The sequence below is a fragment of the Octopus bimaculoides genome, chromosome 3 (assembly GCF_046866305.1).
Source record: "Octopus bimaculoides isolate indiv1 chromosome 3, ASM4686630v1, whole genome shotgun sequence".
Taxonomy (NCBI): domain Eukaryota; kingdom Metazoa; phylum Mollusca; class Cephalopoda; order Octopoda; family Octopodidae; genus Octopus; species Octopus bimaculoides.
In genome coordinates, this window is record NC_142930.1 from 153,773,771 (window position 1) to 153,787,260 (window position 13,490).

The 13,490-nt window shown below is 38.8% G+C and overlaps 1 protein-coding gene and 1 non-coding gene across 2 annotated transcripts in view; both read left to right on the top strand.

Annotated features, from left to right (window-relative positions):
* The window catches only part of LOC149136766 (UDP-D-glucose 4,6-dehydratase-like), a 33,401-nt gene extending 22,246 nt beyond the window's left edge, over positions 1-11,155 (top strand). The window contains exons 10-13 of the mRNA XM_089348422.1: positions 2,229-2,272; positions 3,351-3,516; positions 6,687-6,843; positions 9,062-11,155. Of these exons, the coding sequence (XP_089204548.1) occupies positions 2,229-2,272; positions 3,351-3,516; positions 6,687-6,843; positions 9,062-9,120 (426 nt within the window). The 3' untranslated portion in view covers positions 9,121-11,155. The remainder of the gene's footprint in view (positions 1-2,228; positions 2,273-3,350; positions 3,517-6,686; positions 6,844-9,061) is intronic.
* On the top strand, positions 6,149-6,230 carry Trnas-gcu (transfer RNA serine (anticodon GCU)). Its single transcript has one exon. It is a non-coding gene; the product is annotated as a tRNA-Ser (tRNA).
* Positions 11,156-13,490: the final 2,335 nt, after the last annotated feature.

The following is a 13,490-nucleotide window of genomic DNA, read 5'->3' on the forward strand; positions in this document are numbered from 1 at the left end:
AATGTCAAGTTGGGCCAAAACGATTGAAAAACTCTGGTGATGGTAGCAGTTCTGTAAATCTACGAGGAAGTTGAACTCCCTATTATGAGCTGAAAATGTACTTATCATACATATGTACTTTGAGCAATTAATTTGGAAGACCCTAGTGGAATGTATAATTGCAGCACATGGCCACAGTATAGTGTGGAGTGGTAGTTGTGATTGAGATCCCAGATCTTCGACCATGGGTCTATGATATGACAACAGGCATATAATACAGATAGATTAATGTTCAAACTGGATCACAAACCTAAAATCCAGCATCAAAGGATGGGAGATGTTTACATGTAATCTATGTAAACAAGACTTGGGTATAGGAAATGAATTGGTCAAATGATATATTTCACTTGAGTTTGAAAATTATTTATTATTTCTGATTTGTTTTTAATTCACTTCCCCTGGTGAAATTTTTCAGATTCTTCAACTTTATCCTTTGAATAGTCTGATACCAGGTCTTACAACTTCAGTTTTTCATGTCTTTTGGACATGGTTATTTATATGATTATTAATTCGTTATATAATAGCACTCCAGTAACCACTACTTATACCCTTCTAACTTGATTGTCTTTTAGCCCTCATTGTTATTTACATTTTATGCTTAAAGTTTTCCTGGAGTTGTCATGCTTTTGCACATATGGAGGATTTTTAACATTTTGGCAGTTAGATGTTTAGACAAATGTGTACTTAGTAGGAGATTGTTGTCCTGTCCTTTCTTGTCTTTTCTTCTTAATTATTTTTCTTTTTCTTTGCTATTCAACCCTGTCACATATGCTCATAGCTTCATACACTCTGCTGTGTCACCTTATTCTCTTTCGAATGAATGGCCATTATCTTGTTGTTATAACTGACCACTACCCACCACCATCTATCTCCTCTTTGTACACTCCATTCTCTCTCCTATCTATGTAGAACTATTATGAACTTTCTCCTGGTTTTCTACTTAATTATATTTATACCCACATCTGCATAACTAATTTATTAATGTTTTGATGCCATTAACAATAATCTGTCCATTTTTTAATTTGTATCCATGTGTGTGTGTATGTGTGTTGGGGAGAAGTGTGTTCACATGGATGGTGATTTTCTTGCAGTTACTGATTCTGCAAAGAAAGAAGCTTGGAAATGCTACTATGGAAGGCTACTAGATGTAGACAATGCATGAGAGGAGAGAGAGTCTGCCTACTGTGGATCCCAAAGGAGGACTGACAATCCAAATAGACAGTATCATGGTAGGTAAAGCCATGAAGACCAGGAAAGCCCCAGGCCCCTCAGGAATCACTGATGAGATGCTTAAAATATCAGGTGGTGTGGGTTATGGCCTAATCACCCATATAGTTAACCAGGTTGTACATGAGGGAGTCATACCCAAAGACTGGTGTAGCAGCATCATTGTCAACTGCTTCAAAGATCGCTGTGACCTAACTTACTGTATTTAGAATATTAATTCCAATTCTTTAATCCAAGAAATTTGGAATTTTGTAAACGTATGAATTTTAAACATACACACACACACACACACACACACACACACACAGAGAAAATCTGCCTTTTATAGATAAGATTCACAAGAAAATGTTTTCAAACTTGTTTACCTTGGATGTTTTGTCTAAGTTATTATTCCTTGTGTTGAAAGTAAACGCAGATGGAATGTTTGATTATATGTTTGTTTCAAATAGGTTTGTAGAGGTATAGATAAATAGTTGAATGATCTCCCCTGCAAGAAGGATCATAGAGTAATCTCCCTTCCTAAGTTTCTTGAAACATCAATACCACGAAACTTAATTTTTAATTATTCAAGAAGCTTGGCGTTTCTTTTGGAAGTTTGTAGAATGTCTAGCATTCCATTGATAAAAACAGCTTGCCAACCCAGCTTTTCTTAGTTGATTAGACTTAGAGCCATTTACATCGTTGCTATGTCCATCTATTTCTCTATGCTTCATAGCTGATATGACTGAGAGCCGTCACTTCGCTGTTTTACACTTCCTATCTCTGCACTTTCATGCATCAGATTACTTCGTTCAGCTAACTACTACAATTTGATTCTATGTATTATGATTGAAAGAAGAATTATATTTTTATGTAGTAAATGTATAGATCTTATATTTATTCTTTCATCTCTGTATAAACTCTTGTGATAACATAACATGCAGCCACATCAAACAGTGTACTATCTATATATTTCACTACAGGTTATATCACGATTTATCTCTCTACTTCTGAAAGATGAAAAATGGTTGGTTAGAATTTTTTTCTCTTTTTTTTCATTTTTTTATTATTTAACCTCAGTCAAAGAGATCTGTGGTCTAGTCTTGGGAAGAGGTCCTATAATAATTGCCATGTAAACTGTTAAACACTATTCCATGATTTAGGTTAAAATATTCACTGGTCATGTGTTGCATATGGATGAGGACATCTGTGTGAAAAAGTGCACACCCTAGCAATAGAGGGAACCTGTGGAAGAGGTAGACCCAGGAAGACCTGGGATGAGGTGGTGAAGCACAACCTTCAAACATTGGGCTTCACCGAGGCAATGACAACTGACCGAGACCTTTGGAGAAATGCTGTGCTTGAGAAGACCTGGCAAGCCAAGTGAGACCGTAACTGTGGCCTATGCCAGTGCAGCATAACGCACCCATTTAAGAGTACCTTTCAATTACTGGGCAATAAACTGTGCTTGCGAAGACCTGTTGAGGCAGGTGAAGTCATTGTCGTGGCCAATGACAGTACCAGTTGATTGGCACCTGCGCCGGTGGCACGTAAAATACACCATTTGGGCATGGCTGATGCCAGTGCTGGCTGACTGGTCCCATGCCAGTGGCATATAAAAAGCACCTTATGAGTGTAGTCATTGCCAGTGTCTCCTGACTGGCTCCCGAGTGGGTGGCACATAAAAAAAGCATCATTCAAGCATGGTTGATGCTAGTACCACCTGACTAGCCCTCATGCTGGTGGCATGTAAAAAGCACCCACTACACTCTTGGAAGGGCATCCAGCTGTAGAAACTTTGCCAGATTGGATTGGAGCCTTCTAGCTTGCCAGCCCTCAGTCAAACCGTCCAACCTATGCCAGCATGGAAAGCAAATGTTAAACAATGATGATGATGATGAAGACAACACAGGCGGTGGTGGCATGCAATCTTTTACACTTAACTTAATGTGGCCTTTCAGACATGAAAAGAAAATCCATCCTCGTATTATGCATTAAGTTATCTTATAGTAAGTGATCAACAATTGGTGGTTAGGTAAGCAGTCAAATGAAATATCAAACTATCTAAAAGTTATCTATTTATATTTCTCATTGTTTCTTTTCAGCACCATTCATGGAGATGGGCAAAAAGTACGAAATTTCGTCTATGTCAGTGATGTCATCAATGCCATTGATATTCTTATCCATAAGGGTAAACATGGAGAAATCTACAATATTGGCAGTAAATTTTCAATTTCCATTCTTGGGCTGGCAAAACTTCTAGTAAAAAAAGTAAGTATTAATATATATATATATGTTCTCATTACTATCCATTGGACATAAGAAGTATCTGATTTGGTGTGCAAGTGGGACGAATGTGCTGATACGGTCATGTGTTGCATATGGATGAGGACAGCTGTGTGAAAAAGTGTTACACTCTAGCAATTGTTCAATGCTAGTATAGATCTGGTGGCTTTTACAGATTCTGGGTATTTAAGAAGAAGTGTCTTTATAGCTAGCTGTCCTTTTTATTGTAAAATGCAGAGTCTGTTGTCAGCCAGGCAGACTTCGTCAAGTAGAGATTAGGTATCTTGTCTAGTGACATAACATAATAGTTGTTACAAGCTTTGAACACATGAACATGTTGTTGTTGGCACTCCGTCGCTTACGACTTCGAGGGTTCCAGTTCATCCGATCAATGGAACAGCCTGCTCGTGAAATTAATGTGCAAGTGGCTGAGCACTCCACAGACACGTGTACCCTTAACGAAGTTGTTGGAGAGATTCAGCGTGACAAGGCTGACCCTTTGAATTACAGGCACAATAGAAACAGGAAGTAAGAGTGAGAGAAAGTTGTGGTGGAAGAGTACAGCAGGGTTCGCCACCATCCCCTGCTGGAGCCTCATGGAGCTTTAGGTGTTTTCGCTCAATAAACACCACAACGCTCGGTCTGGGAATCGAAACCGCGATCCTATGACCGCCAGTCCGCTGCCCTAACCACTGGGCCATTGCGCCTCCACACATGAACATGTAATCAGCAGTCTTTCACATTAACATCCTAGCCTCTGAGCTTCATAGAAATTACTTCACTTCAAAGCAATTTTAGGCAGTTATCTTACAGTATACCAGACAGATCCCACTTACTAGTACAGGTACCTTGATAAAGTACACCCAGTACACTTTGTAAAATGGTTAGTGAATGACCCTCTAGTTTTGTTCGGGGCTTGACAGCCCTTTATAGTGTCCCTATAAAATACATCCAATACACTCGATTGTTGCCAGTGCCCCTGGACTGGCTCTTGTGCGGGTGGCACATAAAATACACCATTTTGAGCGTGGCCGTTGCCAGTACCGCCTGACTGGCCTTCATACGGGTGACACGTAAAAGCACCCACTACACTCTCTGAGTGGTTGGCGTTAGGAAGGGCATCCAGCTGTAGAAACTCTGCCAAATCAGATTGGAGCCTGGTGTTGCCTTCCGGTTTCACCAGTCCTCAGTCAAATCGTCCAACCCATGCTAGCATGGAAAACGGACGTTAAACGATGATGATGACACTCTGTAAAGTGACCAGTGATAAGAAATGCATGCAAGTGTAGAAACTAAGACAAAACTAAAATGTACAAGTGTGATATGATCCTTTGACATATCTAAGAGGCAATAGATTCAAATAAGAACTGTCTCATATCATGACCTGTGCAACCCATGCCAGCATGGAAAGTGGATTTCAAATGATAATGATGTTGATGAAGGTGATAATATCAGTTCAAAATTGTTACACCTTGTGTATACTTGCAAAACGACTGGCAAAACGACTAGCACAAGGATTGATTTGATAACATTAGTAGACATAAAAACTTAAGTAGCACAGGAATGTTGGTTGAGGATGATAATTAAATAATAAAGGTGATGGAAAGGTAGGATCAGTAGAGTATTGGACAAAAATACCTGTTAATCATGGCTCTTTATTTTGTAAGTTCAAATCCTGCTAGGGTCAACTTTGCCTTTCCACCCACCAAGGATCAAAAGAAAAAAAATAATGTGAAGTTAATCATATAATCACCTATATCCCCTCTACTAATATAGAGTTCAATAACTGAGTAATCTTTGCTGGTGGCGAGTAAAGGCACCCATTACACTCTTGGAGTGGTTGGCATTAGGAAGGGCATCCAGCCGTAGAAAACCATGCCAAATCAGACTGGATTCTGGTGCAGCCTTGGAGTGTGCCAACCTGGTCAAACTGTCCAACCCATGCCAGCATGGACAATGGACGTTAAATGATGATGATGATGATGATGATGATGATTTTAAACTCTGTAACATATCAATAAAGGAGTGTAAGATTTGTCAGTTTATGGTGTAGATTTAGAAACGATCATCATCATCATTGTCATCATCATCATCATCGTCATCATCATCATCTCAACTGTTGTCACTGCTACTACCACAGCTAATAATGATCCCATCAACACTAACAAAACCCCTAAATGAGCCAGTGAGGAAGCCTCTACATAGTTGCATGACTGCTAGAAATAGCAGCCAAATGTTCTTCAAATCACACATTACAGTCTTTTTAAAAAGGACATGTTGGATTATGTAATTATAGATGCACTAAGCTTGACAAAAAGCTATGGTGGTCAAGGCTGGAGTACTTTTGCTCATAGATTTGCTCAGTCATGGCTGACCCTGGGACTAAAGCAATAACAGTAAACCATATACTTTCTCAATTTATCTTCACTGATTAAATTCATTTTTAGTCCAGGACCGTTGTAGATAAAAGCTAAGATTTTAAGTTACCTATTTTAAAATAGATAATTTATTTTGAAACATTTTAAATTAATTTATTTTTAATAAATGGATAAGGCGTCTGACTTCGAATCAGAAGATTGCGAGTTCGAGTCTCATCGTGGTTGTAAAACTTTTAGAGGATGAGGTGGCCGAGTGGTTAAGGCAATGGACTGCTAATCCATTGGGGTCTCCCCGCATGAGTTCGAATCTCATGCTCGTCGATTACATTTTAGGTGCAGGAGTGGCTGTGTGGTAAGTAGCTTGCTTACCAACCACATGGTTCCAGGTTCAGTCCCACTGTGTGGCACCTTGGGCAAGTGTCTTCTACTATAGCCTTGGGCCGACCAAAGCCTTGTGAGTGGATTTGGTAGATGGAAACTGAAAGAAGCTCGTCGTATATATGTATATGTATATATATGTGTGTGTGTTTGTGTGTCTGTGTTTGTCTCCCCAACATCGCTTGACAACTGATGCTGGTGTGTTTACGTCCCCATAACTTAGCGGTTTGGCAAAAGAGACCAATAGAATAAGTACTAAGCTTACAAAGAATAAGTTCTGGGGTTGATTTGCTCGACTAAAGGCGGTGCTCCAGCATGGCCACACTCAAATGACTGAAACAAGTAAAAGAGTATATGTTTCGGGTGTTTTTGTAATTTTTTTATTATTTGAATTTTTAGATTAAAAATGTTACCAGTGAAGATGATATTGCAAAGTACATTGAATTTGTGAAAGATCGAATTTTTAATGATAATCAGTACAATATTGATTATACCAAAATACTTGAATTTGGATGGAAGACAAAAGAACCTTGGAAAACTGGAATTGAAAGAACAAGTGAGTTTTTATTCTTATAGTTTTACATGCATTTTTTTCGGTGTTAGCATGAATAGGATAGCATTGCTTTTTTTTTTTTGTTGGAATAAATGTTTTTACTGTGTTATGATACCTTTCCCATCATTAACCACTAATCACTCTATGTAAAGGTGAATTATGGTTTGTTGTTGTTGTTGGCACTCCGCTGCTTACGACGTCGAGGGTTCCAGTTGATCCGATCAACGGCACAGCCTGCTCGTGAAATTAACGTGCAAATGGCTGAGCACTCCACAGACACGTGTACCCTTAACGCAGTTCTCGGGGATATTCAGCGTGACACAGTGTGACAAGGCTGACCCTTTGAATTACAGGCACAACAGAAACAGGAAGTAAGAATGAGAGAAAGTTGCGGTGGAAGAGTACAGCAGGGTTCGCCACCATCCCCTGCTGGAGCCTTGTAGAGCTTTATGTGTTTTCACTCAATAAACACTCACAACACCTGGTCTGGGAATTGAAACTGCGATCCTATGACCGCGAGTCCGCTGCCCTAACCACTGGGCCATTGCAGCACCACAAACAACAATAAATACAAGGAGAATGAACATCCAAGGTAATTTTTCATGTATGACAAGTAAATCCAAATATTGCTTAGAAGAATTTCAAGAAATTCAGAGTGTAAAACAACAAGAATAAGAATGGAGAAAATCACATCATTAATTGGTGAGCACACCATACATTACCAATGATTGTTTCTATAGTGCCAGTATATTTAGATACAGAAAATGATATAAAATACCAGTCAAATATATCTGAAAATATATGCTAACACAATGTTATCAAGGCAATCCAAGATGGATTAAATTCAATGTGAACTAAGAAAATATCTCTAATAGCTGACTGCTTGCAAAAAGAATGTTAAGAAGTAATATAATATTCTAAGAAAAGCCAGTTTAGTATTTAACTTTTGATGACATCAGTAGATAATGAATGAATAAAAAATTCTATGTTACAACAATTGGAAACATATAAATTCTATGTCATGACAATTAGTTATCTATCTATTAAATATGCTAAAATAACTTTTAGAAAAATTATGTGTATTAGGTTTTAGGAAAAGCAGTTATAATTGATGAGTTATTCAGTATTGAAATATTTAAATGTTCTTCTATACTTATGAGAACATTTCAGTGTAAATGTACTTTTACAGTTTAATAATACCAGTTTAGAAGTAATTATATAATACATTTCCTCAAAGTAAAAATCACATTTAAAATGACCAGTATTGTATGATGGTGTATAACTAATAATCCCTCTCTCTTGGAGAGGCACAAGCACTTACACACATATGTATTCACACAGCAGTAACTTCTGCCTACCACATTCAATTACAAAGCTTCGGTCAGCATGTTCCTGTCTTTTAAATTCCAAATGCATTTCTTAAGATTCATAGAATTGCGAAAACCTGTTGGGGCAAGTGAAATCGTAATTGAACCATGCTCGATGACTGGTCACCGCGCCAGTGGAGCACTAACAGCACTGTCGAGCATGTTCATTGCCAGAGCAGCTGTCTGGCTTCCATGCTAGTGGCCCGTAAATAGCACCATTAGAGCGTAATCGTTACCAGCGTTGCCTCCTAGCACTTGTGCTGGTGGTACGTTTAGAAAATCATTGAAGCGAGGTTGTTGCCAATACCGCTGGACTGGCTCCCATGCAGGTGGCACGTAAAAAACACCTTTTTGAGCATGGCCGTTGCCAGTACCGTGTGACTGGCCCTCGTGCCGGTGGCATGTAGAAGCACCCACTACACTCTCGGAGTGGTTGGCGTTAGGAAGGGCATCCAGCTGTAGAAACTCTGCCAGATTAGATTGGAGCCTGCTTCAGCCTTCTGGCTTGCCAATCCTCAGTCAAATCGTCCAGCCCATGCTAGCATGGAAAGCGGACGTTAAACGATGATGATAGAATTACATTTTCTTCTATACTTAAATGAATCAAAATGATTACGTAATCTAGATTTCCAAATTGTAGCAGATTGACCTGTGTAATAATACATACGATCCCCTGTTTTGACCTTACATTGATACACTATATATTCTTCTTCCTTAAACACTGATTTTCTAAAGGACAGATAATTTTTGTTGTTTTTTGAAATTACAATTTTCGAAATATAAATATATATTTTCCAATGTAATATGATATAGTTTATTGTTGAAATTGAATATTTATAATTCTTCTTTTACAGTTGAATGGTATAGAAAACACCTTAACAACTGGTCTGTTGAAACCGATATGGAAGACTAAAATTAAAAGGAAGACAATTCACATTAAAAATTTATGGTCATTACAAACTTACTAAGCAGAAGACTGAACTTCACAAAAAGATGAAACAACACATATCTAATAAAAATACATTTATATGTTTTTTACAATTTAAATATTTGTATGGTTTATAAATATATTTATACGGGTTTTACAATTTAAACATTTGTATGGTTTAAGAAATATATTTATATGGTTTTTATAATTTACTAGATGTACCCCAAAGCGAAGAAAAAAGTTGAAGGAGACACAAACACACAACTCATCATCATCATCTCTGAATGTTCATTTTCCATGCTTGCATGGGATGGATAGTTTGGTATATGTCATCATCATCATCATCATCGTTAAACGATGATGATGATGATGATGATATATACATAAAATATATACACGAAACTCGACTTGCGAAGAGCTGTTGGGGCAAGCGAAAGCAAAATCGTGATAGCACTTGTGCCCAGCGTCGCCTTCCTGGCACGTGCAAAGACGTTCGAGTGAGATCGTTGCCAGTGCCGTTGGACTGGCTCCTGTGCAGGTGGCAAATAAAATACACCATTTTGAACATGGGCGTTGCCAGTACTGCCTGACTGGCCTCTGTGCCGGTGGCACATAAAAGCAGCCACTACACTCTCGGAGTGGTTGGCATTAGGAAGGGCATCCAGCTGTAGCCACCTGATTTCAAGTGCATCTGCTCTCTACCCCTGAACCCGCCCTGCCGTCTCCCGCCTCCCTTTTCCCCTCACCTACCATCCCATCACCCTACCCCTCCAACGCACCATTCTCCAAGCTTTCTGGCGCCTCCAGTCCGACCCCTCCACCTCCCACATCTTCCTCTTCCTTAACCGACCCCCTCCCTTCCTTCAAACGAGCCCATAACCTACGAGACCTCTTGGTCCACAGCTCCTTCCCCAACCCAACCTCCCAACCTGGCTCGTTCCCCTGCTCCCGCCCATGCTGCCGCACTTGCCCTTACCTCTCCAACACCACTCTCCTCACCGGCACCCATCCTCGACCCTATCGCATCACCGACTCCTTCACCTGCACTTCTACCAACATCATCTATTGCATCTCCTGCTCTCTCTGCCATTCTCTGTACATCGGACAAACGGGGCGCCGCCTGGCCGACCGATTCGCGGAACACCTCCGAGACATCAACGTTTGCAATGACACCCCGGTGTCACGCCATTTCCACTCTGCCGGTCACTCCTTGCAGCAACACCTGTCCGTGTTTGGATTGTCCTTGCACAGGGGCATCCGGACTCCCGTTTGCGCCGTGAACAGGGATTAATCTTCTCTCTTTGCTCCTTTGCGCCACATGGGTTCAACTCCCCTCCCCTCTTCATCTAACCCTTCTCCTGCCTCTCTCTCTCCCTCCGCCCTCCCTCCTACTTCCTCTCACCCACCTCTCCTCTCCTGCTCCAACTCCTACTTCTCTTCACTCCTACTTCTTTTCACCCCTTACTCTCTTCCTCTCTCCTCGCTTTCTCCCTCCTCCCATACCCACCTTCCCCCTCTCTTATATCAATCTTCCCCTTCCCCCTTAACCCTCCCTCATAAGCTCATCTCACCCATCCCATCCCTTACACCCACCCCAACCTCTGCCTATCCACATACCCCTCCCTCTACCCCCACTCCACCCATGCTTTCCCCACTCTCGGCTGCCCTGCCTTTGCCTTCCCCACCTCCGAACACCCTCACATCACGCCATGCTACACCATATCACACAACACACCACCATGCACACTCTGGCACTGACCAATTCCCTTACCCACATTTTCACACCTTCACACCTACATACGTTAAGATCACCAGCATTCTCTCACACACACGCAGCTTCTCGTCTTCGGGTCACCACTTCTTTGTCATCTCCCCTTTTTCTTCGCTCTCCTGTGTGATCCTTCTGTCTGGCATTCGCCAAATAGATCGCTGACCACTACATTTATATCGTAAGCTAGAAACATCAAAGACTTTCTCTATTCCCGAGTGTTAAATTAATACGTCCATTTGTTGTTTACACCACCTGTCTTTGTCTGTTGTTTTTTCATAAATTCTCCCATATATATAAATGCATATATACATATGTATGTATATATGTATGTATGTATATATATATGTATATATATGTATATGTATATATATATATATAGTGCCACTGAACTGGCTCTTGTGCGGGGCCACCATAAGATTTTAGAGCAAGATTGTTGCCAGTGCCCCTGGACTGGCTCTTGTGCGGGTGACACATGAAAGTTTTCGAGCGAGATCGTTGCCAGTGCCCCTGGACTGGCTCTTGTGTGAGTGACACATGAAATGCACCATTTTGAGCGTGACCGTTGCCAGTGCCGCCTGGCTGGCCTTCGTGGGATTTTCGAGCGAGATTGTTGCCAGTGCCCTTGGACTGGCTCTTGTGTGGGTGGCACAGGAAATGCACCATTTTGAGCGTGGCCGTTGCCAGTACCGCCTGACTGGCCTTCGTGCAGGTGACACGTAAAAGCACCCACTACACTCTGAGTGGCTGGCGTTAGGAAGGGCATCCAGCTGTAGAAACTCTTCCAAATCAGATTGGAGCCTGGTGTAGCCATCTGGTTTCACCAGTCCTCAGTCAAATCGTCCAACCCATGCTGGCATGGAAAGCGGATGTTAAACAATGATGATGATGATGATGATATATATAATATACATATAATATACATATATATATGTATATATACAAACATAAATATATATAATTATATATATACATATATACACACATATATATATATACATATAAAGAATAATAATAAATGGAGCAAAATGCATATAATAAATAAGTTCCTTTAATTCCTACATATGTTTCAAAATATATGTGCACTCTACTCCAAAGAAGTAAGAGGTGCTGGAATTGCACATAAATTAATCATCAGGGAACCAACATACCTAAGCAAGACGCATGCGTTTTGCTCCATTTATTATTATTATTCATATCTACTCAAAATACATCACTTTAACTTGGTATTTCTTCCTATTAACCGGGTATGATATCCCAGTTTTCATGTAACTTTTGCTACCCTGGTTACTATTAACATATTTTTATTATTGAAGTTTTTTCAACTGAGATAATATTAATATATACATAAATATATATATATATACACATATATACATATACATACATATATATATATACACATATATACATACACACACACACATATATATATATATGTATATATATATATATATATATATATATATATATATATATATATATATATATATATATATATATAAATAAATATATATATATAAATAAATATATATATATATATATATATATATATATATATATATATATATATATATATATATATATATATATATATATATACACATACATACATATACATATATATATATATATATGTACATACATACATACATATACATATATATATATGTGTGTGTGTGTGTGTATATATTTATATATCTGAAAATTAATTTGCTTGGTTTTCACTTTTTTTCTATTCAAATGTTTTTCATCTAATATTTACATTCTATAGTACATTTACATATATATATATATATATATATAAAAGATAATTAGAGTGGAGAAACTACAGAAGGCTTGTGTTACATGGTTAAAGTATATATTTAAATTATGTCAGAAAAATGTTAGAACATGTTATAAAATCTTTTTGGTATATAAAAATTGTATTTTGAGAAATAACCGGTTTCGTGTTGTCTTTTCAAATTTCTCTACTTCATTGTAACATGTTCGCTCCAGTCTGAAAAAGAAGAGTTCTAGATAGGGGGAGGTAATTAGGAATTTCTTCCGGTATAGGGGAGATAATCGAAATCTAGGAGGTGGTAGAATTTGATTAATTTACCATGGTTTTGTTCTATATTTTTTTCCCTTTTTTTCTCAGTGGGATGATGAATTTCCTTATTTAAATGTGTTAGCAATGGTTAAGTTTGGGTTTGTATTTTTGAATGAAAAAGGTTTCCTTATTTAATCTAATCTGTGTTGGTGTTTTAATGGCACATTGATAAAAAGGAAAGATTATAAATTGTGGTAGCATTTGTTTTGCGCATTTCTCAATATGATCACTAAAAGGTATCATTCGGTATTCTGGGTATGCAATCTGCTGGCGGTGCAGAGTGCATCTACGTCTGAGCGATAATCCTGTGGACCCTATGTAGTTCTCGTTGCAGCCCGAGCATCTTATTACATAAATAAGATTTTCTGAGGCACAAGTAAAGTTAGATTTAACTTTGAATTTGTGTCCCTCTTTGAAGAGGAATTCTGAACCTTCTAGAATGTTTGGGCATGTTGCACAATTTGGTCGACCACATTTGTTTACTTTCGCATTTGT